Source organism: Macrotis lagotis, chromosome 7, assembly GCF_037893015.1.
Source record: "Macrotis lagotis isolate mMagLag1 chromosome 7, bilby.v1.9.chrom.fasta, whole genome shotgun sequence".
NCBI classification, from domain to species: Eukaryota; Metazoa; Chordata; class Mammalia; order Peramelemorphia; family Peramelidae; genus Macrotis; species Macrotis lagotis.
The window spans coordinates 376,223-403,605 of record NC_133664.1 but is presented as its reverse complement, the minus strand read 5'-3'; the positions used below and the strand labels follow the sequence as shown (position 1 = coordinate 403,605).

The 27,383-nt window shown below is 49.9% G+C and overlaps 1 protein-coding gene across 1 annotated transcript in view; it reads right to left on the bottom strand.

Moving 5' to 3' along the window:
* The window catches only part of PPP1R9A (protein phosphatase 1 regulatory subunit 9A), an 85,341-nt gene extending 79,603 nt beyond the window's left edge, over window positions 1-5,738 (bottom strand). Inside the window, 3 exon segments of the mRNA XM_074195349.1 lie at window positions 4,665-5,062; window positions 5,064-5,185; window positions 5,187-5,738. Of these exon segments, the coding sequence (XP_074051450.1) occupies window positions 4,665-5,062; window positions 5,064-5,185; window positions 5,187-5,659 (993 nt within the window). The 5' untranslated portion in view covers window positions 5,660-5,738.
* Window positions 5,739-27,383: the final 21,645 nt, after the last annotated feature.

Here is a 27,383-nt window from a genome sequence, read left to right as displayed (position 1 = left end):
ATGACCAACAGCCAGGAAAGGCCAGGTCTGGGGAGCAGTGAGCCCAGCCAAGGGGGCCCTCCCTGGCCTGCCACCAGCAGAGGGAGGGTCTTCCAAAGTCATAATAGGAATATGCCAGTGACCCCCTCATCTCGCTGAAAAGGTCCAAAGACCCAGGTCGAGGCAGATGACCTCAGAGGCCCTGCCGGGGGGCAACCAACAGGCACAGTCTGTGGCATCTCCTAGACCCACATGGAGCTCCTGCCTGGCCAGGAAGCAGCCTGTGAACATACCCTAGAGAGTGACTGGAAATTTTCTCAGAGGTTCCAGAAGTTAACTTCCCAAAGACAAGACAGAGAAGCATTGGAGCTTGGCAGCACTTGGTCTGAAATATTTCTGGGCATTTTGGTGATCTACAAACTCCCTCACAGTCAACACAATTAGGGGACACATCTAAAATCCCCAAGGAGATTGGGGGTCCACATGGAGAGGAGGGCAGGACATCTGCCCTGCTCAGACATCTCTGGGGTTCAGTTTCAGAGAAAAGGAACCACCAATTACCTGGAGCCAACCAAGCCAAGAACCAGAGTCCAAAGCAGAGAAATGATCCATTTCTCAAATCACCCACTGGCCAAGCCCCAGACCCAGAGAACATCTGCTCTCCCTCATCACATCTGGGACCCTCATCACACCTGGGAACAGCTCCTGTTCTCCCCCCCTCTCACAGGAGACCAGAGCCATCTCTCTCATCACACCCGGGACCCCTGACCCAGAGAACAGCTCCTGTCCTCATCCAGCACACATGGTCCTGCTGCCACCCCCCAGCATGGAACCAAGGCTCCCCTTCTTCCAGATAAAGCAAACACCTCTGGGTTTTCAAGGCCTTTCCATTCAGAACCAGATCAAATGCACCCCCTCTCTGCACAATTCAGATGGGCCTCTTCAGAAGCTGGGCTTCCCCCAAATCCTCCTCAGCTGCTTGATCATGGATGGCTGGGCCCGTTCTAGCAGGGCCACCCCTCTGGTGAGATGTCAGCCTCTAAGCCATTTAGAGTCACCCAGACTAAGGTGGCCCCAGGCTCGGAGTCCTGTACCTTCACTTAAGCTAAAAGCTCCCTCTCCTGCTAAGCCACACTCTGAGGCTGGGGTCCAGGCCTCCAGGATCTACCAGGCAGAGAGAAGGCCCCCAGAAGACCACATTATCAACAGTGAGGCAGGAGGAGAGGGAGGACCCAGGGGAGGCTCTTGGAGGACTCTGCAGGATTCCCCTAATAGTAATGTCAGACACATGAGGGGGCCAATGGACTCCCCAAAGTTATTTCACTTGGCTGTTCACTGGACAGCACCTTGACCTTCCCTGTACAGTTCTACAGAGGGGACTGCTAGGAAAGAGGGAGAGAAAGACTAGCTGGCATTCAGAAATGGGACAGGATGGGGTGAAATTCAGGGAGAAAAACATTAACAATAATGCCTGAAACCAAGAACTTTCCTGTCACTACTCCGAGAACCCCCATCTTATGTATTGGCAACTGAGACACAGAGAGGCAGGAAACGTGCCTAGTACTAAGTTAGCAAGAGACGGTTCAGGGGACCCATCAGGGTACCTTAAGAATGTTGGGGGGGCCCAGAGTCACAGGTTGTAGAGCTATGGATCCCACGGCTACTCTGGTTGGAGAGGACACGGGTGTGTGTGTGAAGGTTGTGGGGAGCATATATAGAGAAGTATGCGTCTGAGTAAGTGTGAGTGTGTGAATACATGTAGGCGGGGAGTGTGGGTGAGTGGATCTGGATGAGTGTGTGTGCTCTCCAACTCAGAGGGAGGCTGGCCATCTCTGGAAGACCCCATCCAGAAGAGAACTAGACCCCCCTCAGTTCCCAGGGTGACCCAGCCAGAGATATCCAAGGCAAGGAGGCCCAGGGGACCTGGGGTGGGAATCGGGACGGCACAGAGCTAGGCAAGGGGGGGGGGGCGGGTTCTGAGAAAGACTCAACTTCCCAAGTTCCAATCCAGCCTCAGACACACCAAGCTGTATGACCCTGGACAAGGCTCTGTTTCCTCATCTGTAAAATGAGTCAGAGAAGGAAACCAGGCTGGATCACTGCCAAGAACCCCCCTCCTGCCGGGGGAGGGCTGGAGTGGGGCCTAGAGGGCACCCTCCTGAAATGGAGGTTCGGGGAGGGGCTTTAGGAAGAGGCTGGAGAGCACTTCTGAGGCCGGATTCCAGGGCCAGGGTGAGGCAGCCTCTCCACTTGTCCATGGAGCAGACCCACTCTCCCTCCCCCAACTCTCCTGGCCACTTCATTCTCGGTATGTGTCTCTATTTACCTGTAGTCCGAGTCTGACCAAGCAAGCCCCTGACACTACTTGGCTTGCTGGGCTAGCACCCTGGCCTCCCAGGGAGAGTGTTTGTCACCTGCCCTACATACTGTCAAAAATGGATTTTGATAATAACTTCCCCTTTGTGTTTTCCTCTCTGACGCTCAGCTGATTGATTCACCAAGACACACATCTGAAAGAGGACCCCAGCAGGATTCTCAGGATCAGCTGCAGGTGGGTGGAGAAGGCAGCAGCACCCTGGATGCACCCAAGGGTTCCACCTGCCCCCAATGGAACTTCAAGTCAGGAACAGACTGTCTGGTGACCTCTGCCAAGGAGGGAGGTGGTTTAGGAGGACAGGAGCCTGCTGGGCTGGCCAAGCGTCTGGGGGGAGGGGGCGAAACTGCCTCCCCCAAGCCCAGAGGAAACTGGCCCAGGAGCTGAGAGTGGGCTCCCAGAAGAAGCAGCACAGAGCTAGACAAGGGTAAGGTAAGGTGATGAGCTGCCTGTCACCATCAGGGTTTCGATGTACCATCCTCTGCCCCAGGACACCAGGAAAGCCCTGGTCTCACTGGCTTCCGTCCCCTCCTCCTCAGACTCCTTAGGTTTGCCCAAGATCAAATCAACTCCACTCCAGCTTCCTGGGAGGGAGTTAGGGCGTGGCAGTCGCCCTCAAAACCCAGGAACTTTCCAGACCAAAGCAGCCTCTCCCAGCCATTTCCCAACCTGCAGGGCAAGCGGAACCCAGCTCCCGAGAGCTCCCGAGAGCTCCAGAACATAGAGCTAAGCACAACCTAGGGCAGAGGCCAAAGCCAACAGGCCTGGCATCCAATCCAGCCTCTGACTGGCCGGGTGACCCTGGGCAAGTCACTTCACCTGCTTGCCCCTGTACAATGAGAAAGAGATGGCAAACTCTTGGACAGGCAAACCCCAAACAGGGTCAAAAAAAGTCAGAATTCACTGCAAACCACAAGGAACAAAGGAAGTCCCAGATGTCCTGTCATCCCTTCATTTAATCACGAATGCCTGAAAGCACTCGTGCCAGCAAGAGGGTGCCAACACCGGAGGGGGGGGAATCATCTCTGCTCTGCTTTTCTCCTGGGGACCAGGGCGCCAAGGCCAGGAGGCAGTGAGGCACGAGCAGAGGAAAACCTGAGCCGGAGGCCTGTGCCAGAGGGAGAGGCCCTCACTGGCATGGGGGCAGAGACACTTCAGCAATGGAGGCACAAGGGGTCGAGGAGGGACACCAGCAGATGGTGGGCACCAGAGCTGTTCCCATTACCATCACCAAGGCAGGTCCTGGGCACAGGGTGGAGTTCTGACAACATGTGCTCCATGAGAAATAAAAAAATACAGTGATCCTAAATTCCAAGGCTCTCTCTCCTTGGCTCCTTCCTTCCTTCCTTCCCAAGGGACTGGGGGGGGGGGGGTAACCAGGAAAAGACAAATTCAAAACCTATTAAGGTTAAGCACCTTGCTCCTCCTCAAGAGAAGGGATCCAGGGTCAGCCTCCACTTCACAACTGAGTCTGAGGGCCAGAAAGCCCTTTCAAAGGCAAGCAAAAGACCAGACTATCCATACCCTGGGCATCAATAGGGCCCAGTGTGAAGGGGGGGGGGGGGGCTGGTGTGAAGGAGGGCCCGGTGTGAAGGGGGCCCTGGTGTGGAAGGGGCCCTGGTGTGTGTGTGTGGAGGGGACCCTGGTGGGAAGGAGGGCCTGCTTTGCCCTCTTATGCTCCCTACTCTGGAACTTATGCCACTTCTCTTGGCCCCCCACAAAGAGACGCTTCCCTTTGGAAGTCATCTTCCCCATCAGAGAATTGCTCGTGGTAATGTGAGGGACTGACACTGCAGCTAGGCTGAGCTTTAGGGCAGGAAAACTAGGGGGTGGAGGTCACTCCTCAGTGGGAGGCGTCCCACTGACCTCGTGGAAGCGGGAGATGCTAGGGTAACCAAGTCTGGAGATGGGGCAGAGCCCAGGGGCACCTAGAGGAAGCTGGGAGGACCTAAGGCCAGGGCTTCCGCAGGACCTGGGAAGGGGCAGCCACCCCACACGGGAGCCGGACAGAGCTGGGTCCCCGCAGAGAGCCCTTCAGGGCGGCAGAGGCCAAGGGCCCCGGGAGCGGCCAGACTCCAGGAGAGAGAGAAAGGCTACCCACAGGAGCATCGGGAGATCTCCCACGGGGAGGAGGCAAGGTGGCCTCCAGAAGGGGGTCCCTGAGGCCATATCATGGGGGGGGGGGGAGTACCCTGGAGTCTTGAAAAATAAAGCTTGAAAAAAAAAACCGGTTTAGGCCTGAGAAGCCCCATTGGAGCTGGCCAGGGCCACTCTGGGTGGGAGAGGGCACCTAGAGAGCTCCCCCACTCACCTTGATGGGGGCCCGGCTGAACTGGATCTTGCGGTTGGCCGGCACCTCCTCCTCCTCGGGCAGGGCCCCGATCTCCAGGTAGTCGCGGCTGGGCCGGTAGTCCTGGTTCTCGTCGCTGTCCCCCCGGTCCTCCGGCTCCTCAGGCCGGGCCCAGTCCGGGTCGTCCTGGGCCCGCGCCCCGTAGGCACCGGGCTCGGCCGGCGTGGGGTCCGGGGTGCCTTCCTCGAGGGGCTCCTCGCCGCCGGGGGGCTCACCGGTCCCCGCGGCCGGAGGCTCCTCGCCGTCGCGGGGCCCGGGGCCCGGGGCCGCGGGGTCCTCCGGCCGGAGACGGGGCCGCGGGTCCGGGGGCCCGGGGGCCGCCGCCTCCCCCTCCTCTCCGGGGGGCCCCGGCCGGGCTCCGGGGTCCGGGCTCCTCGAGGGGCCCCGCCGCCTCCTCGCGGCTCTCGGCCGGGGGCTCGCAGTTCTCGAAGACGGCGCTGAGGCGGCTGACGGTGGGGGACACGGCCTCGGGCCGGGGGCCGTCCGGGGGGGGCCCTGGCAGCGGGCGCCTCGTCGGGGGGCTCGGGGCCCGGCCCGCGGCGGCTTTGGCGCTCGAACATGCGCCGGGTCTCGGAGACCCGCGAGTAGGCCGGGCCGTCGGGCGGCGCGGCCTCGGGCCTCAGGCCGGGGGGCTCGGGGGGCCGGCGGCGCCGCGGCGGGGAGGGGGGCGCCCCGCGGGCCCCGGGCCTGGGGGGCGCGGCGGGCGGCTCCCCCGGCTCCATGCCCATCTGCAGGAAGAGGTTCTTGATGCGGTTGACATTGGAGCCGTACTGGCGGCCGCGGCTCTGCTGCGGGCCCCGCGGCGCCCCCGGGGCCTGGCGGGCGGGGGGCTCCCCGGGGCCCGGGGGCTTGTCGAAGGCGCTCTTGAGCGCCTGGAACTCGGTGCGGTAGGCATTCCGGTGTGGAGAGGCGCTCCGCAGCGTGCTGCGCTCGCCCGAGGGCTCCGTCTTCATCATGTTGGCATGGGGCCGGGCCGGGGGGCTCCGAGGGGCCCGGCTCAGGGCCCGGGGCCGGCCGGGGGGGAGGCGGCGGCGGCGGGGGGCGCTGCGGGGCCGCCCACGAGGCTCATCTGCAACGGAGAAGGGGGGGCTGCAATGGGGGCCCGAGGGGGCCGGGGGGCTGCAGTGGGGGCCCGAGGGGGCCGGCAGTGGGGGCCCGAGGGGGCCGGGGGGCTGCAATGGGGGCCCCAGGGGGCCGGGGGGGCTGCAGTGGGGGCCCGAGGAGGCCGGGGGGCTGCAGTAGGGGGCCGGGGGGGCTGCAGTGGGGGCCCGAGGGGGCTGGGGGGGACTGCAGTGGGGGCCCGAGGGGGCCGGCAGTGGGGGCCCGAGGGGGGCCGGGGGGCTGCAGTGGGGGCCCGAGGGGGCCGGGGGGCTGCAGTAGGGGGCCGGGGGGGCCGGGGGGGGACTGCAGTGGGGGCCCGAGGGGGCCGGGGGGCTGCAGTAGGGGGCCGGGGGGGCCGGGGGGGACTGCAGTGGGGGCCCGAGGGGGCCGGGGGGGACTGCAGTGGGGGCCCGAGGGGGCCAGGGGGGCTGCAGTGGGGGCCCGAGGGGGCCGGGGGGGACTGCAGTGAGGGCCCGTGGGGGCCGGGGGGCTGCAGTGGGGGCCGGGGGGGCTGCAGTGGGGGCCCGAGGGGGCCGGGGGGGCTGCAGTGGGGGCCCGTGGGGGCCGGGGGGGCTGCAGTGGGGGCCGGGGGGGCTGCAGTGGGGGCCCGAGGGGGCCCGGGGGGGCTGCAGTGAGGGCCCGTGGGGGCCGGGGGGGCTGCAGTGGGGGCCGGGGGGGCTGCAGTGGGGGCCCGAGGGGGCCGGGGGGGCTGCAGTGGGGGCCGGGGGGGCTGCAGTGGGGGCCCGCGCGGGGGGGAAGGGCCCCGGCTCCCCACCCCCCGTCTCCCCAGGCAGCCCGCGGGGGGGGGGGGGGCGCGCTGCCGGCCCGGGCGGGGGAGGGGTCGCCCCCGCGGGCGCGCGCACACGCCCGCGCACACCCACCTGCGCCCGCGCCCGCGGCCTCCGGGCCTCCGGGGCCGCGCCTCCTCCGCGCCGGCTCTCTGTCCCTGCGTCCGTGCGTCCGTGCGTCCGCCCGCCGGCCCGCGGCCTGCTCCCCGCCTCCTCCGCCTCCTCCTCCTCCTCCTCCTTCTCCTCCTCCTCCTCCTCTCCTTCCTCTCCTCCTCCTCCTCCTCAGGCGCGGCCTCCGCCCCCCGTGCGCGCGCACTGGAGACGCTGCGCGTGACCCCGGCCCGCACCCGCGCGCGCACGCGCGGCGCCTTCCGACGTAGGGCCGGGGGCGGGGCCGGGGCGGGGCCACTCGAGTGGGCGGGGCCAGTCCTAGCCGGCTGCCTGCGGGGGGGGGGGGGGCGGGGGTCTCGCGGGGGTCCCCTCCTTCCTCGCCGGCCCCCCCGCGCCGCGCGGCTTTCTCTCCCCCCAAAGGCGATCTCTGTCCATCGGAAGCCAGCGATCCCCCAAAGCCGCCTGTTGAGGGGCTGCACGTGGGAGCCCCCGCCGCCTCTGCCCGCACCCCTCTGCCTGCCTCCCTCCGGCAGCGGCTGCGCCCCAGGCTCCCGCCCCACTGGGGGGCTTGCCCCCTCACTAACTCAAGCCCCCCCAGCCCGTTCTCTTCTCCTTTCCCACCTACTAGCTCCCTCCCTTCCCAGTCGAGAAACCCCGAAGTCTGGCCGACCTTAAAAACCCCTCTTAAAAGAGAAAGGGGGGTGCGGAGGGGCCTTGATAACAGAGAGGGCAGTGGGGGGGCAAGGGAAGGGGGGGAGAGAGGGAGAGAGAGAGAGACAGAGAGACAGAGAGAGAGAGAGACAGAGACAGACAGAGACAGAGACAGAGACAGACAGACAGAGACAGAGAGAGACAGACAGAGACAGAGAGAGAGAGACAGAGAGAGAGACAGAGACAGAGAGAGACAGACAGAGACAGAGAGAGAGAGACAGAGACAGAGAGAGACAGACAGAGACAGACAGAGAGAGACAGAGACAGAGAGAGACAGACAGAGACAGAGACAGACAGAGACAGAGAGAGACAGACAGAGACAGAGAGAGACAGACAGAGACAGAGAGACAGACAGAGACAGAGAGAGAGAGAGAGACAGAGACAGACAGAGACAGAGACAGACAGACAGAGACAGAGAGAGACAGACAGAGACAGAGAGAGACAGACAGAGACAGAGACAGAGAGAGACAGACAGAGACAGAGAGAGAGAGACAGAGACAGACAGAGACAGAGGGACAGAGAGAGAGAGACAGAGACAGAGGGACAAGAGACAGACAGTACGACAAGAGGGGAAACAGAAGAGAGGGGAACACATAGCTGGGAATTCCCGAAAGTGGAAATCACTCCCACAGCGCGGTTATCTGATAAAGTCTTCCTTTCTCAGACAGAAAAGGGAGCCCAGTTTCCCGGAATAAGAGCCGTTCCACAACTGACAGGCCGGGAAAGGAAAGGAGCAGCGAGAGTTGCGCCAAAGCGATCAGAGCTGTCTATAGTCACTTAAAAATGCCCTCAGTCAGCCTTGGTGGGAGAGGGCGAAGCCAGGCCCCTCTGCGGGAGCTCCCCACTGTTATCAGATGGCCTGCTGTGACAGAAAAGGGGAAGGAAGAGAGGGAGATACATTGGGAACTCAAAATTTTACAAAGCTGAATGTTGAAAACTATCTTTACAAGTAATTGAAAAAAAGACTAATAACAGTTTATAAAAACATAAATGCTTTGTAAATTTAATGCAGTATATAAATACTGGTTGTTTACATCTAATCCATTATTTTATTTATATTCATATCTATTTATAATATAAAGAAATGATGAGCAAGATGCTCTCAGAAAAAGACATGGAAAGACTTATATGAACTGATGCAAAAGGAAATGAGCAGAACCAGACCATTGTATAGCAATGTTGTTTGAGGATCTACCTTGAATAACTTGCCTGCTCTCAACAATACAAAGATTCCAGACAGTTCTATAGACTTAGAATGAAAGGTGGTATCCATCTCCAGAGAAGGAACTGGTAGAGCCTGGCTGCTGTCTTTTTCATAGTATGACTTATATGGAAATGTGTTCTGCATAACTACACATGAGTAACCTATGTTATTGTTTGCCTTCTCAATGAAGGGGAGAGGGGAGGAGAGAAGAGAATTAGGAACTTGGGGAGGGGAAATGTTAAAATCGTTTTTCATGTAATAAGGAAAAAATAAAATAGCAAATAAGGGGGGAAACCTCTTGACCCCTCCATCCTAGAATCTCTCATCTTGAATTTCTGTTGTGCTTCACAACCCAACTCCTAAAGATAGTTTCTCCCTTCACTTTCTCCTCTCACTCATTTTTCAGTCTTTTGCAATCTGGCTTGTAGGGCCTCATCCTTCAGCTGCTTGGTATCTCCTATTGCTAAGTCCAGTGGTTTTTCTCCATCCTCCTCTTTGACCTCTCTGAGTACTGGAGACTGTCGACCATCCTCTTTCTTCAGTGGGGCTTTTCCAGTCTCCTTTTATAAGAAAACCACTCATGTCAAAGGGGGAATGTTCTCCATAAAATGTTTCTCCAAAAAACCCCTTACAGCCTGTCATCGAAGCATTGATCAAATGGAGGTAAAAATGAGTCCTTGATGAATTCCAGAGTGTTGAATGGAAACATGTTATCACCTGTTCAGTCAGTCAATGGGTGATCTAACCCAGCCATGAAGGACTCCAGGGATACACAGAATGGATGAGGGGAGTGCTTCTTCTATCTCTTTCCTTTCCCTCCTCCCACTATGTCCCCAGGAATATAAAGGGGATCACTAAGGATCAGCTGGAGCAGAAAGCTGTGCAGAAGACCAAGAGAATGTCTCCCAAGAACAGAAAGCTATTCTCCTTCCCCCTAGGTGAGAAGTGACAAGGCATAGGACTGACACCTTGAAGAAGAGGACCAAGTGCCATGGTAGCTTTGAGCCCATTGATACATATCTCTTTGGGTGATTTCCTGAACTAAAACCCATCCACTGATGGAACTGTCTAGGTTCCAACCTTATGAACCTCAAGCATCTGTCATGGTGCTCTGGAGCACAGTGCTGCTTTGGACACTAAAGGACAGTGAGGACACTCAAGGAGAGGCAGTTTTAGGGACTGTCACACCTCAGGGGAAAGAGCCCTGTCCCTTAGAGTCTATCAGAAAGCTATACCCCCAAAATAATGAAAACAAAATGCAGAAATAATATTTGTAAAACATTTAGCACCAACCATGCCTGGAACATAGTAAGCATACAATCTGAATATGATCTATACTAATCGAACAATACAATAGAAATTTCAACTTTTGTGCTTGTTGATGTTCCCTGAGAGGAACTTTCTGAAGGCTCCATAGTGGGAGAAAAAAATTCTCTGGGCCAGAGTTTTAAGGCCACTCTCCCCAGGGACCTGGCATATGGGAGCAGAGGGTGAACCCTGCTTTGGAGAGATTGTTTTTGTATCTACTCTTTTTGTACCCCCCCCCCGATGTACAGTAGCCTAATTTCTAAAAACTAATGGAAGTCTAGCTGGTTGAGATCCCTAAGAAACACACCAGTTAGTGGGCACTTCTGAGCAACAATATTAGAAAGACATTTTTTTTTGCCAAAACAATGGACTTACTCAAGGTCACACAGCTAGGTAATTATCAAGTGTCTGGAGGCAAATTTGAACTCAGGTCCTCCTGACTCTAGGGGTAGTATTCTATCTATTGTGCCAACTAACTACCCCTTTTGTTTGCAGATGATTGTGCCCTCAATGCATCCTCTGAAGCTGCAACAAAGTATGATTCAATTCTCTGCTGCTTGGGCTCGTTTTGATCTAACAATGAACACCAAGAAAACCAGGCACTCCATCAGCCAGCACCACACCATCCACATCAATGACAGCAAATGGAGAAGTTTTGAGTATTGTGGACAAGTTCACTTCCCTTGGCAGTGTCCTTTCCAAGGAGGCTCACATGGACAATGAGCTTGACACTCACATTGACAGAGCTAGCTCAGAATTTGGGAGACTCTGAAAGAAAATATGGAAGACTATGAGGTATCAGACAGACTGCCTCTACTACTACTACTGAAGGTCTACAGAGCCCTTGTGCTGACCTCATGGCTATATACCTATGAAACCTGGATGGTCTACAGTGCCATGTCAGGAACTGAATCACTTCCATTTAAATTGATTAAGAAGATTCTGAAGATCACCTGGCAGGAGGAGATACAAACACCGAGGTCCTTTCTTGAGCTAAACTGCCTGGCATTCCAATATTGCAACAGAAAGGGCAACTACAATAGGCTGTCATGTTGTTAGAATGCCAGCCATATGCTTGCCAAAAAACTATTTTATGGAAAACTCACTCACCCAGGCAAGTGCTCATAAGGGGGTCAGAAGAAGTGAGACACCCTGAAGGTCTCATTGAAGACCTTTAGAATTGGCTATAGCATGGGAGACACTGGCACAGAACCACCCAACATCAGTGAGGGGGCTGCTCTCTATGAGGGAGGCAGAATGGAAGCAGCTCAAAGGAAATGTGACATCCCTTAAGTACAGAGCACCCACCCCAGGTGTTCCTGTGGACTATTTTGTGTTCAACCTGTGGGAGTGCATTCCGAGTTGGTATTGCTCTGATCAGCCACCATTGGACACTGTTATTTGTCTCAAACATTGTGATGTCATTTTGGTCTTCTTCGATAAGGAAGGACAAGAACCAACCAACCAACCAACTAGAAAGACAAGCCCCTCAGGTGCCCTCTAACATCATCTATGGCCATAGAGTGGTTACACAAATATTGCTAACCATCCATGTACCTCCCACACCCCAGTTGGGTGTCCACCAGGATTCTGCTCAGGATATTCTTCTCTTCTCTTTATCCATTCTCCTTTTCACTCTCTCTTTTAGTCACTGCAGCAACATCCACCAATTTCACTATCAGCTCTGTGCTGAGGAATCCCAGATCTACCTAACTTGATCCTGTGAGCTTATTGCAGAGGCGTCAGATTCTGGCTCCCCTTTGGACAAGACACCAACAATTGGGCTATTTCAGAGAAATGAGCCCCTTTCACATACACTGGGGGAATCAAGACTTGGGAAAGCCACTTTAGCATTCAACCTCCCCCACCCCATGTTCTTGAACTCAGCTATGGTCAGACATGGAGGGTTGGTTGTCTCAGGGAATAGGAACAGATAATGCAAGCCCCACCCCCCCGCAAGCCCTACCTAGATTCAATGTGATTTTACCCATTTCAGATGTCACAGTGAATAGAGAATAGAGCACAGACATTGGAGTCAGGAGGATGGGAGTTCAAATCTGGCCTTAGACACTTGACTCCTACTAGCTGTGTGACCTTGGGCAAATCACTTAACCCTGATTGCCTCACTTCCAGGGCTATCTCCAGATGTCCTGATTCATATCTGAACACTGGACCCAGATGGCTCTGAAGGTGGAAGTGAAAATCATGACTTAGCACAGCCCCCTCACTCAATCCAATTCATGTGCTTGTCATGGCATCACCTACCTGATGTCATGGTCTTCTTTGAAAATGAAGGACAAAACATTATTATTAATGAATTTCCTAATCCGATATTTCCCCTCTAGACTGGGACTCTTTTTAGAGCAGCTTGTTGCTCAGACACTATTTCCAAGATTGTATGGAAGTCACAGACTAGAAAGCTAGGGCCTGCCACTAACCGGGACAGCAGGTGGCATGAGCATTTTGTTACTGTTTTACATTGAAATAAAATGGCTATCCATCTCTCTTGAGTTTTCCCTTAAGGATTTTAAAAGATGGGATACCAATGGATGCCATTTGGTCCTTCAAGGTTTCAAAGTTCAGTCCTTCAGAGACTCTAAGGAAGCCCTGCCTCCCTATACCAATACCCCAAAGGACACAGAGAAACTTGCCTGTCCTCCATTCTGGAAGTGGATCAAGCCCCTCAGGAAGGTGATGTCTTGACTTTACATAAATTGGATTTAAACCAGAAGGCTCTGTTGCACATTCCAGAGGCTCATTCTCTCCTCCAGGCCTGAAGATAAACCAAAAGGCAGGCAAGCACAATGGGGAAGGGTCCTGAGGCTAGACCCTTAGAATGGAGATTTGAGAGAGAAAGGGAGCAGGATCTGCTCAGAGGAGAAGAGTTTAACCTTAATCTTCTTGACCAGACCAGAAAATCCTAGGAATGATGGGAAACATAGCCAAGAGACAGACTGAGTCTGGGTGTCTAGGAAACTGGCCATTCACAGTGTCCCTCTGGAGCTTAGCCAACTCAGAGGGTGGGGTGCTACTCCCCCACATAGGACTTGGTGGTCTTCAAGGAGAGATGTCACAGGACTGACTCCTGTAGGTAGGGCTGCATACAGGCCATCAGCTCTAAGCTGGGATGGCAGCCATCTGGAAGGAGGTTCTTTGGTGGTTTCCTCCATGTTGATGTTGGCCTTTGGAATCATCCATAAGTCTTTGACAGATCACATTCAGCTAATTTTCTTCTTAGCAACCCAATGTTTCAGAATTAGTAACACTGGGTGATGGGCCTGTAGGTGCCTTCTTCACCCTCAGGTGAGGGTGGCTTTTGTCTTTCCTCAAGGCAACTCTCTCTAGGACATATATAGGCCATGAAGTCTCTCTATCTGATGCTTGGTTTCCTCCAAGGAGTCCCTCTGTCCACCAGCTCTGAGCCTAGGCCCAGGCCACCTTCTCCTGCAGGCAGCTGTTCTCTTGGGCTGCTCAGGAGCTGGGGCCCACTGATGGGTACATCCAATGGTACTCCTCCTCTGCTTTCATTCTCCCTCCAAGATCAACTCGTGGACCCCAAGAAGCCTCAGATGTTGGTCACAGTGTCAACATCCCTGGGCATCTTCCTCTAACCCTCTGAATGTTTCTCAATCTGGGTCTTTCCCCTGCACTATAGGATGGATCCCCTCCGCATTCTGTTTTCTCTCAAGGAGGAAGCTGGGGATTCAAAGGCTGTTAGAGGGTGCTCCAAGGTACACAGAGCACTGAATCTGGAGTCAGGAAGACCAGAGTTCAAACCTGGCCTCAGACATTTACTAGTTGTGGACAGCTATGTGGTGTCCTAGATAGACTACTGGCTTTGGAGTCAGGAAGATAAGAGTTTGAATGCAGCTTCAGATACTTAACAAGCTGTGTGACCTTAAACAAATTACTTATCCCTGATTGGCTCTCATTCAGGGTCACCTTCAGTCATCCTGATTCATATATGGCCATTGAACCCAGATGGCTCTGGAGGAGAAAGTAAGGTTGATGACTTAGCACAGCCCCCTCCCCCCCAATCCAATTCCAGTGCTTGTCATGTCATTCTCTTTGAGACACAGGATAAATCACTTGTCCCTCTTTGCCTCAAATCAAGCCCCTGCTTCCTGGAGTTGTTGTGAAGACCCAGTGAAGTCCTATTGGTAAGATTCTAAGATTCTTGGTGCAGTAGAGGCAGCAGACCACCCCCCACACCGATTGCCCAAGTCCTTGCCAATGAAATGTGCCCATTCTTCTGGTCTGGATTCTCTGCTTACACCCTGGGAGAACAAGACTTTCACTGGACCCTCCCACACTGACTAGAGAGAATTCCACTCTATCCTTTGCATTTAGCTTCCTAGTGCTTCGAACTGGACCCAGGAGAGGACCTGAAATTTCTTCACTGTGAGGAGTCTCTCCATATCCAGAGAAGACTCAAGAAAGGTTGCCAGACCAGTTGCTCCTCAAACCCTGGGTCCCCAACTTCAAACCCATTCAACTTCAAGGTCTGAGCTGGCCATCTTCTAAGTGTAGTCACTGAGGATACAAAGAAAGACAAACTCACATGGTCCCCTCAAGGACAGGGGTCAACTTCCCTCTCTCTCTGAAGTCCCAGGTCACTCCATTCCACAGGGGAGTTCAGACAAGAGGCCCATGGCCAGACTGCTGAGGAAGGATATGGTACAAGGACTGGCCTTTCAGCCTGAGTGTTGAGGCCCACACAGAATCCATTCAGGGTCAAACTATCTCTTTGGCCATCTCCAGAGGTGGGCTAGAACCTGGGCTTGTCCAGGTCACACTCTGCAGGCTGACCTCACCCAGTTGAATTCTCATCCCCATCAGTCACATTCTTACTGGTCTAGCAAGTTTCCCAGGCTCCTGACCTTAAAGGGAGCCTGGGGCCCTGCAGTAATGTGGGTGGGGCCAGAGGGTAGTAGCATTTGGGATTGCTGCCAGTTTCTGCCAAGGACTGTTCCCCAATCTTTATTTGGTGAATCCAGAAGTCCTGGGAAGCAACAAGGAAACAGCTTCTCTGGCAGGGCAGAGATCTGCCTTCAGGGACCCAGGATCCGTATTTTATGGACCCAAAAATAGAAATGAGTAAACACATGAATGAGAGAGGAAACCGGGCTGTGATGAATTAGAATTATAAGAGGAGATTAAGGCAGAGATTTAATTTGATTGGAATCACACCAGTTTGGCCAAAGTTGCACTGGAACCTTCCCCGGGCTTTCTCAGCCTGAGTAGGGACTAACAGACTGGAAGGAAAGCCAGATGCCACCTTCCCCATCCTGCAGCCCTTCTGGGAAGGCAGCAAAGTTGGCACCCACCAATATGCATGCATGCAGAGATGGCTAAAACTCCTCTAAAGGTGCATATTTACCCAAACTCCCAACCCACTAACCCTCTTTGGATGGGTCTTTCCAGGGGCCACTGAGCTCTCTGGTAAAACCCAGGTAAAAAGACCCAGGGAGTGTAAGGATCAGGTGTCCTTGGCTTCTCTACTGAATCTTTCAGACACATCAATCTGGATGTCCAATAAACTTTTTGTTTGGAGGCAATTGGGGTTGTGACTTGCCCAGGATCACAGGTAGTTAAATTTGAACTCGGGTCCTCCTGACTTCAAGGCTGGTGCTCTATCAGTGGATATCTACCAATGCCACCTAGCTGCTCAGTCCAATAAATATCTTAAATTCAATATATCCAAAATATAATTTTCTCCTCCAAACTCTCCTGGAATTATGCTTTACTGATACTATGGAAGACAATACCCTTCTCCTAGTATCTCAGGCTGACAACCTAGGAGTACTCAGTCTATATCCAAACTGTTGTCAAGACCTGTCCAGTTCACCTGTGCAGCATCTCTTAAATATGCCCTTTCTGTTCGCTGATCCTGCCCCCATCCTGGTGCAGACCCTTCTCACCACATGCCTGGTCTATAGTAGTAGCTGCTAGCTGCATGGGGTCTGCTGGCCTCAGGTCGCTCTCCACCCTGGGTCATTCTGCATTCAGTCCAGTCCTTTCTGATCATCTCTCTTCCTTACTCAGTAAACTCCAGTGGTTTCCCAAGTGCTTCATGACTTAGTCTCCTCTTTCCAGTCTTGTAACACAGACCCCCTTTCCGTGTCCTCTTCAATCCAATGCCCTCTGGTCGTTCCTTCCCTGATGAATTCTCCATCTCTCTGGCCCTCCCCATGCTTGTTCTCCCCCACTCAACTACTGACCTATCTGGCTTCCCTTAAGACCCAACTAAAATCTCACCACCTTCTTCAGGAAGCCTTCCCCCCATCCCCCTTATTTCCAGTGTTGTTCAGTACTCTCAGTCATGTCCTGTTCCTCATGAACCCATTTGGAATTTTCTTGGCAAAGTGATTTTCCATTTCTTTCTCCAGCTCATTTAACAGATAAGGGAAAACAGGGTTAAATGATAAGTGTCTGTTTGGGTTTGAACTCCAGGGTTGGTGTTCCATCCATTGCACCACCTTCATTCTAGTCAAGTGTCTTCCCTCAATTAATTATTTCCCATTTATCCTTGATCTATGTTTCTTTGTTGGCTCTCCCTTTAGAATGTAAGTTCCTTGACGGCAAAGAGGGGCTTTAGCAGCCTCTTGTAATAGCTGTGCTCATCTCAGAGTGAATGCTTAAGGAAGGTAGACTGACTAGTAGCTGGAGCTTTTCCCTACAGGCTACTGGAATCTGCTTTAGGGTCAGGCAGAGAAAAGAGAGCATTTGTGTTGGCCTATAGGGCAGCTATGGTCTGTCTCCCTCTACAGCCTCCCAGCTCACTCCCCAGTGGGCAGAAATGTGGGCCTCTCTTTCAAGGCTGCAGAGGGTAGCTGTCTCTGGTGCTGGTGGATGGAGAAGCCAAGTGGTTTAGCTGCCTTCTGGGTCCGGACCTCTGATTTCAGGGGTGCAGCCAAATTGGGACTGGCCCCCATATCCAACCACGTGGGAGGGTTAGGGGGTGGCCCCTGCCCACTAATAAGGAGAAGGGCTGGCAAAATGGGACTTTAGTTTTGGGAATAACTGCCCCTTAGGACAGTAAAAAAGACCTCTAGGATTCAGGCAGCTTTGGACAATCCTCCTTTAAGAGAAAAGAATAAGTGGAAAGGCCTTTATTAAGCTCCTTTTTCTGGCTAGCCTGGGGCTAGACAATAAAAGTGAGAAGGTCCTACCCTCCTTTAGCTTATCTTCCAGGAGGGAAAGTCACTGCCAGAGGGAGGAGGGGGAGGGGGAAAGAAACTTTGGTTTGGGCAGGCATAGGGATGGAATGCAAATCAGGGGGTGGATGATTGTTGCTCCCTTTGATGTCAGAGCCCAGAGAAAGGATAGGGAATATTAGGTGTGACCTGGGGCCAGCTAGGTAGCACCTGCCATCCCATCATCACTCCCTCACAATCAGGATTAAATTTCATAAAAGAAGTAGAAAAAGGAGGGGAGTGAGAAAGGAAGAGTCTGCCTACCTGTCAGCCTGCTTACCCCTCCCCAATGCTCAAGGTTCATAGACCAGTAATCCCTAGAGAGTCAAATTTCTTGAGAAATCCAGAGACAGAGACACCTAGAGCCAGATAGAACAGAGACCCAGAGAGAAAGACAAAGACAAAGACAAGGCATGAGAACTGCAAAGAACAAGGAAAGGACAGGAGATGATTTTGTAGGACCCAATGCTGCAAAACTGAAGTTGTTTCAGGGCTGGACAGGGAAGGGCAACAGGTGGCAAGCCCAGGGTAGTGGGTGGATTGTCAGTTTTCTGCTACTCCTTAGCCTCGTGACCCTTCAATTCAATGTGCCAAGTGGCAAGCCACAGATAAGGATTGCTATAATTAAGAATTGACTTTTATCTGGGGCTTCCAAGAACTTAGCAGGGCGATATTAAATGATGGTGATGAAGATAAGCTCCTGGGCATTGGGGCAGGCCTGTCCCCCCTCTTTCCTTGTCCCTATTCCCAGGTCTCCCACGGGTACCTCAGCCTTCAACAAAGCAATAGTAGAGATGATAAGATGCTCTCCACATCATTAGTACAACTCTGCACTAAGACTACTGAGGGGCACCACCATGCTCAGGTCCCTGGCCTAGAATCAGAACAACATGAGTTCAGATTTAACTTCAGACATTCACTAACTAGGTTATCCTGGACAGATTACTTAAAAGCCACCTCATCTGTAAAATGGGACAATAGTATCTACTTCACAGGATTGCTGTGAGGATCCAATGTAAGGCATACTGTAGGGGATTAATGTTTGTTCCCTTCCCCTAAACTGCTTCCTGTAATTCCTTCTAGTGCCTGGCACCACCACAGCCCTTGGAGTACCAAAAGAAGAAAAGGAAGAGGGGAAGGACATCGAACTGGCTCCAGAGTGCACAGAACGGGCTCAACTGTGAAGACCCTGGGGGGAACTGATACAGGCTCAAGTTCCATCCAACCATCAAGCAACCAGCATTCATTAACCACAACCCATGTGTGTATCAGTGAGTGGTGTCAGACATTGGTCTAGCCTGTTTTCTGCCCAACCACCTAGCCAGTATCCATCATTCCTTTTCCCAAAACCTTTATTTATTTACTTGTTTGTTTGTTTTCCCAATTATATATATGAAGATAATGTTCCTTTTTTTATTGAAATTTTTATTTTATTTTTCCAATTATACTCAAATAGTTTTTCAATATTCCTCCATTTGCAAATTTCTGCTTTCCACATTTTTCTACCATCCTCCCTTCTCTCTCCCCTCCCCATGGCAGCGAACAGTCTGATAAAAATTGTATATGTACAATTATGTTTACCATATTTCCACATTAGTCATCGTGTGGAAGAGGGTGTGGGGTGTTCGAGGAAGAACCTGCTGTGAGGGCTCTTTAGCCCTTTTCAGAACTGTTTTCCACCTTTGATGTCCACCCAAGCCACCTAACTTTCACCTGTAGTTCCAAGAAGCTGTAGTAGGCACAGTGGCTGGTAAACTGTTTCAATAAGCAGGCTAAACCAGGTTGAGGGTAGCTCAAACCCATTGGTTAGTGTCCACCTCAAGCATGTGAAGTCCACTGGTGGACTGGGTGGTGGATGAGAGCACTTCTTTCCAGAGGTCATGAAGGTAGCTGAAGCAGGCACTTAGAGTTTGGTTAGATATCGAAGATGCCAAGGCCATTCATTGCATCTAGAGCCATCACTAGTTGTCTTGACTTTGTCTTGCCACTAGATCATGTTGACTTTGTATAACTCTATGTCCCTTAAATTCAATGTACCCATGCATCAAAAGACACCACCCACACCACTTTACCATCCCTCAAAGTCCTATGGTGACAGGTAAGTGACAAAGTGGCAGGTGCAGACACACTGGGAACTGGAGTCACAACCCTGCACACAGGTGGCCCAGACAAAGGGTCTTTTCTCTATCGAAAGCAGCAGTGGGATTTGGTAGCCCCCTGGGCGATTGAGCAGCCCTTTTAAGGATCACACTGCTCACCTCCTGGTGTAAGGATGGGGCTAGAAAAGGCATTCTAAAAATTGTCCGCTCACGCAACCCTATCCTGATTATCACAGCAGATGAGGATCCCACAGTATGGCACACACACACACACACATACATCTAAAAAAACTTCTTTAAAGAAAATTCCATTCACCATCAGGGTATGGACTACCAAACAGAAGGTCTACAGAGCTGTTGTGTGATAGGCTGCATGCCTGTCATTATGTCATTAGTCCCAAACATAGTGATGCCATTTTGGACTTTTTCAATAACAAAGAACAAGAAACATGTGTGAAAGAGGAATTAGAACTGGGGAAAAGAAAAAAAAAACATAAGAAAAAAAGGAAAATATAAAAGAAGTTTGAAAACAGTGAACATAGTCTGCATTCAGACTATAGTTTTTTCCCTCCAGATGTGGATGGCATTGTTCATAGCAGGTCTCTCAGAATTGTCCTTAATCTCTGAACTTCCAACAGGAGCTGCATCCCTCATAATTGATCATCTCAAAATGTTGTAGTTAATGGATACAATTCTCTCTTGGTTCTATTCACTTTACTCAGCACCAGCTCATTCAAATTAAGGATAATTTTCAACAATCATTTTTGTAAAGTTTTTCCCTCCCTCCTCTCCCCCCACCCCAGCCTAGGATAGCAAGTAATCTGCTATAAGTGATCCATGTATAATCACGTTACACATATTTCCATATTAGTTATGCTGTGAAAGAAAAATCAAAACAAAACAAAAAGGGAAAAACAAATTTTAGGTGACAATAGTTTGCTTTTATCTGCATTCCAATTCTATAGCTCTTTCTCTGGATTTGGATGACAATTTTCATCATAGGTCTTTTGATCACAATATTGTTGAGAAGAACTAACTCCTGTCATTCTTGTCAAAAGAGGGAGTTCTCTCAGGACTTCATATCCCTGTGCTTCCTAGACACTAGGCTACAGTTTTCAATTTTTCAGTTACTTAGGAGTTCCAAATAGATTTAATGAAAGCTGCCTCATGATATAGCTGAAGGTCAGATGGTGCTCTTGTGGCCCTCGGGATTCTAAACCTTTCCCCATCTAAATGAGCCAAGAAACATTTTTTATTGTTAATGTCTTTATAGTATTCCCATGGTAAATGAGCTGAGTCTGGCATGGTTTTGAAGGAGGTACTTTAGAGGAGGTAGATGGGAGATAAGAGCATCAGACAGGAGAGTAGGGGCCATTTGGGGATGAGAGTCAGATGGGCCTGGATGTATCTATCTCCATTGTATTCATGAGATTGGCTTGACCTTGGAATATTCTCTGGTAGAGTTTTGGATCATACTTCAGAGTTGCCAGAGGTCCCCCACTCATGATACCATCTGATCAGCAGGGTAGTCTGTGGGGCCAGAAAGATCATGTCCCCCTGTGTTATCTCCTTAAAAAACACTCAACAGTCTGGCAGTCAGTGGACTGGCTGTCTGTTTGCTTAGAGCAGGGACCACACACTTTGTGGAGATCATCTTCCTGGTTTATTGATTCTCCGTCCTTGACCAAGCCCCATGTAATGAATCCCACATATTTCCCTCAGTGGAAGTGAATGACAGAGGAGGATAGAGTGGAAGGTCCTGGATCCTTGACCAGCCCTGACTCTCTGCCACTCCCTCCAGCTTGCATATGAGGGGTTTTCATCAAGAAAACATCCAGAGGGAACCTGGTTACTGAGAACAAGTCCCTGAAGTGTTCTTGGGAGCAGCAAGGAAGGTCAATTATGCCCAGCTCAGGTCCCTCCACAATTCCCCTAGGTCATGGCATTACCAAAGATTGTATTGCCCACAAGTCCCCAACTCAGGTCAGCTGCTCAGGGAGCTTGAGGATCATTTTTTTCAAAAATCATTAAATTGCCTACTATGCGCTGGACTCTGGGCTACAAAGAAAAAATTGTGAACAGTCATGATATCAAGGAACTTATACTGTACCAGAGGATAAGATACAGAGTCCACAGAGAAATGAGTCTTGGCCAGTTTGAGGAGGGAGAAAACTCTTCATTTCTGACATTCCCAACTCTGGTCTAATGTGCTCCTGGATCTGGCTAAACATCCAGGAGAACACCCTGGCATACCTGGCACTGCCCCAATCACCAACACTCTTGAGATGAAGGCTTCCAGAGAGACTCCAAGCTGGCTAGGTGATCTGGGGAAAAGCATTTCAGCCTCTCAGGACCTACATTTCCTCATCTATAAAACCATGGGAGTCAATTCAATTGACTCTAAATTCCATGCCAACACTGACATAATTCAAACTCTTTCCTAGAGTCCTCAGTGGCACCACACTGCTCAGAGCACAGGACCTAGAGTTGGAATCCTATCTCAGACACTTACTAGTGTGTGACCCTGGCCAGTCACCTAATGGCTATTTGTCTTAGTGTCATCAATTGTAAAATGAAGATAATTAACAGCAATATTGATACATTTTTCAGGTGCATTTGACTCTGTGATCCCATTTGGAATTTTCTTGGCAAAGTTACTAGAGTAGTTTGCCATTTCCTTCTCCAGTTCCCTTTCAGATGATATGATGATGATGATGATGATGATGATGATGATGATGATGATGATGATGTTTGTCCTTCATTCTCATTTTTTTTAGGTTTTTTTGCAAGGCAGTGGGGTTAAGTGACTTGCCCAAGGCCACACAGCTATGTAATTATTAAGTGTCTGAGGTCAGATTTGAACTCAGATACTACTGACTCCAGGGCTGCTGTCCACTGTGCCACCTAGCCACCCCTTGTCCTTCATTCTCAAAGAAGACCATGACATTTTGGAGGTGATGCCATGACATGCATGTGAATTGGATTTGAGTGGGGGGGGGTGAGCTAAGATAAGTCACTGACCTTACTTTCTCCTCAGGAGCCATCTGGGTCCAGTGACTAGATATAAATCAGATTGACTAGAGATAGCCCTGGATTTAAGGCAATCAGGGTGACATAGCTAATAAATGTCTGAGATCAAATTTGAACTGAAGTCCTCCTGACTTCAGAACCAGTGTTCTATCTACTGTACCATCTAGCTGCCCATGATGGGGAACTAAGGCAAACAGGGTTAAGTGAGTTGCTCAGAGTCATTCAGTTAGTGTCTGATGCCAAATTTGAATTAGAGGGCTAACACTCTATCCATACTGTACCTCCTAGCTGCTTAAGGCACAGTAGGTACTCTAAAAATGCTTACTCCCTCTCTTCTCCTCCACTTCCCATATACATTATAGAGGCAGATCCATCTGTACCTGAATTGGAATTCTAGGAGCCAAAAATATGGGTGGAGTGGATGGATGTTCTCAATTCTATCCCACTTAGGGCAAGTGATGAGATGCTCAGTCAGTCATAGGCCTCAAATTAAGTGTGAAAAGTCTTTAAAAACCATTAAGTGAAGTGAAAGGACAATAGCTAGGAAATCTAAAAGCATCAGGTTAGTTGGAAGTTGGAATTTCCTGGAATTAGAACACCTGTGGTGTTCTGGTTGAACCTTTTGAGAAGCAACTACCCAAGGAGACATAGGAAAGGAGACAGTTCAGCACTAGCCTTGCTTAGGACTCATTCCCATATTTTCCCTTTGGCTGAAACCTATCCTAGCATTGTGATCTCAGGCTTTCAGTGAAGTCTCAGAAATGGCTAAAGACCACTGGTCTTTTCACCACACACCTGGATCAAATGACAGCAGTATCTGCATTAGGAGCTAAGGATGGTGGCACACAAGTTTGCTCTATTGAAGGGGAGCTTCTTAAGCATCCCAGGAAGGGGCTGTGAGTGACTCTTGGCCATAAATGTGTAAGTGGTAACCTTGAGGTCACTACCCTGTATTTGTGTGCTTTTGTGATGAGTGTGTGTCATACACATCTTTGTCAAAGGAAATGATGGCACTTAATTGACAGTGCTGCACTTGGATCAGGAAGACCTGAGTTCAAATTTTTTATATAAATATTTTATTTGTTTTACAATTGTATACAATAGTATATACCTATCATTTTTTTAAGGTTTTGAATTTTACAATTTTCCCCTAATCTTACTTCCCTCCCCCCACCCCCCACAGAAGGTAGTCTGATGATCTTTAGATTGTTTCCATGCTTACACTGGTCAAAATTGAATGTGTTGAGAGAAAAATCACATCCTTGAAGAAAAAATAAAATATAAGAGATAGCAAAATTACATAGTACATAAGACAACTTTTTTTTTTTAACTTGAAGGTAATAGTCTTTGGTTTTTGTTTAAACTCCACAGTTTTTTCTTTGGATACAGATGGGATTCTCCATTAAAGATCCCCTAAAATTATCCCTCATTATTGCACTGATGAAATGAGCAGGTCCATTAAGGTTGATCATCACCCCCATGTTGCTGTTATCTCGCTGAGTTCAAATTTTGCCTCAGACCCTCATTCCCTATTTGACTTTGACAAGTCACTTAAAGATCCCTCAGCTGTTTTCCTCATCTGTAAACTGAGAATAATAATTGATAAAATGAGATGATATTTGTAATGTGCTTTGTAAAGTTTAAAGAATTATATAAATATTTTGTTTCGTTTTTCAGTCATTTCAGTTTTATCTGCCTCTTTATGACCCCATTTGGGAGTTTCTTGATAAAAATAATGGGATGATTTGGAATTTCCTTCTCCAGATCATTTTACAGCTGAAGAAACAGGGTCACAGAGATAGTAAATGTCTGAGACAGATTTGAATTCAGGAAGATGAGTCTTCCTTACTCTAGTCCTGGTACTTACTCTAGTACTCCAGTATTTCCTTACTGTTCCCCCTAGCACATAAATGCTAAGTATTGATTAATGGTGGATGGGGGGGGGGGCAGAGAGGGATGCTTGGTAACTACTGTTCTTACTGTATCAATTTAGTAAATCCCACTTCTAAAATCTCCCTAAAGTTAGCTGGCTAATGATTCTCCATGAATAATCTGGGGGGATGATGCGTACCAGTGGGTATTCAAATGAATGAAAAAGAAAGAATGGGTAAAATATATGAAATAATCAGCACTTACAATGTGAAAAACACTCTACAAAGTGGTAGAAATACAAATAGAAACAGAAAAATTTACCCTGTCCTTAAGGAGCTTCCATTTGAATGGAGAAAGGGAGCTGAAATGGTAGAAGACCTGGGTTTATAGTCAAGAAAGTTCGGTGAAGATGGGTCAGCAGCAAAGCCTGAGGAGAAAACAAAACTTTCTGCTCCCAAAGACCTAACAGTCTAATTTGTTGTTGTTTGATCCTTCGGTCTTGTCCAACTCTTGGTGACTCCGAGAGTTCACAGCATGCCAGACCATTCCATTCTCCACTTTCTCTCCAAGTGTGTCCAAGTTCATGTCAATTGTTTCCATGTTTCCATGGATTTCATCCTGGACCTTCCTCCTCCTCCTTCCTCCTCCTCCTCCTCCTCCTCCTCCTCCTCCTCCTCCTCCTCCTCCTCCTCCTCCTCCTTCTCTGTCTCCTCCTTCTCCTCCTTCTGCCTTTGATGTTTCCCAGCAGCAGAACTTTTTATGAGTCTCTTTTCATTAGGTGCCAAAGTATTTAGGCTTCAGCTTCAGTATTTGATCTTCCAATTATTGCACTGATGAAATGAGCTGGTCCATTAAGATTATTTCTTTTAAAAATTGATCTATTGGATCTTTTTCCAGTTCAAGGGACTCTCAAAAAATCCTCTCCAATATCACAATTCAAAGCACTGCTTCTGCAGTGCTTGGCTTTCCTCTTCCCAGTCATACATGGCTACTAGAAAAATCATAGTTTGACAATGCAAACCTTTGTCAGCAAAGCGAAGCCTCTGCTTTTTAGTATGCTTTCCTGAGTTGCCATAGCTTTCCTTTTAAGAAGCAAGATCTTTCAGTTTCATGACTGCACTTACAATTACAGTGATTGTGAAGCCAAGAATATACGATTTGACACTATTTCCATTTCTTTCCCCTCCATTTGTTAAGAAGTGATGGGCCCAGTTGCCAAGATCTTTGGTTTTTTTTTTTTTTTTAACATTTTTAAAACATTTTTAACGTTTTAGCTTTTACACTTTCCTTCCCTAGAGCATTAGGCTTCTCAGAGCACACTGATGCCATGCATATTTAGAAAGGATCAAAGGAGCAGGACAAGGAAGGTGAAAAAAAAGCAGTCCAGGTCATATGAAGTTTAGTTCAAGGAACTAAGAATGCTTGTGATAATAAATAATAATAATAATAATAATAATAATAGCTTTCCTTTGATTTCAAAGCAGATAATGCCAACTAAATTAATGGTGGCTTGATTTATACAGTTTATTTATTACAGTGAAGAGTATGTTATGCAAAGACTTCCTTCTCACTTGGCTTTTCCTGAATCATTTTATCCCATGACCTGGTTTAATAGGTAAAGGACCTTTTGGTGATCAGAGTCCTTGACCCTTGAGTACAATTTTTCCTCCGGTATCAGTGAAACTGATCAGCAACACTGGGCAAAGCACTACTATGTGATAGCTGACAACAAAATAGTGACTCACAGTACCCAAGGCACCATGGGCTGTGACAACACAGTTAATCCAAAACCATGTCTTGACAGACTAATTGTTAGTATGGCCTTTTCTTTCAAAGTCCTTTCAGACTTTCAATGATACTCCACTGTAACCCAAAGATGTTGGTTTCCCTGAAGCTGCTTGATGGGTCATGGGAATAACACTGCCAGATCACTAGTATGATTGTCTTCCAACCTCCAACTTTTGTTCTTGATTAATGAAAGAATTCTTGACAAATGCTTTTGATCTGGTGTCTCCCAACTCTAGCCCTCTGAAATTCCTCCTTCCAAATCTAACCCAAACCCTAAATGAGAATGCTTAGCCTGGAGATGAGAAGACCCTGGGTGGAAGGGAACATGAAATAGATAGCTCCTAGCATTAGAAAGCTTGTTACAGGGAAGATGATTGAAACTTAATCTGCTTATTCCCAGAAGATGGAAGGAGAAGCAAAGGTAAAAAGAGATTTAATGTGATGTAGTCATGCTGTGTCCCTGACCCATTGGAAGAGGGAAAGGGAAGGGGAGGGGGGGAGGGTGATCCATCAGCCAGCACCATGCCATCCACATATGGGCAATCTATAAGAGCAAATGGAGAAGTTTTGAATATTGTGGACAAGTTCACTTCCCTTGGCACTGTCCTTTCCAGGGAGGTCCATGGACAATGAGGTTGACACTCACGTTGCCAGAGCTAGTTCAGTGTTTGGGAGACTGAAAGATAGTGTGGGAGAGAAGATCTATTAGACTGACTACCCAACTAAGAGTCTACAGAGCTATTGTGCTGACCTCATTGCTCTATGCCTCAGGAACCTGGACAGTCTACCAGTGCCATGTCAGTAAACTGAATCTCTTCCATTTAAATTGTCTTGGGAAGATTCTGAAGATCACCTATCAGGACAAGACACCAGACATAGAGGACCTTTCTCCAGCTAAATTGTCCGGCACTCCAACATCACTACAGAGAGAGCAATTATGATGCACTGGACATATTGTTAGAATGCTAGAAGCACACTTGCCAAAAAAGATCATTTTATGGAAAACTCACCCAGGGCAAGAACTAATAGTGGGAAAGAAAAAGGTCTCTCTTAAGAACTTTAGAATTTCTTATACAGCATGGGAGGTTTGCCAAGGATGGCATGCCCTCATTAGATAGGTTGCCTTGCTTTATGAGCAAAGCAGAATGGAAGTAGCTCAGGGGAAATGTGAGATGTGCAAGTTTAGAATCTCCACCCCAGGTGTTCACATGGACTACTTGCACCCAACCTGTGGTAGGGCATTCAGAGCTTGTGTTGGACTGATCAGTCATAGTTACAGTCAGACACACTATAACTTGTCTCTAACATAGAGACATTATTTTGGTTTTCTTCAAAAAAGAAGGACAAGAAGCAACTAGCTTACAGATCCAAAGCCTCTTTCTCTGGAATCATCCTCACTCTGCAAATCTGCAATGACTTCCCAGGTCCTGGTTTCTGTTCTTTGTTCTGACCTCATCTAATCTGACTTTCTG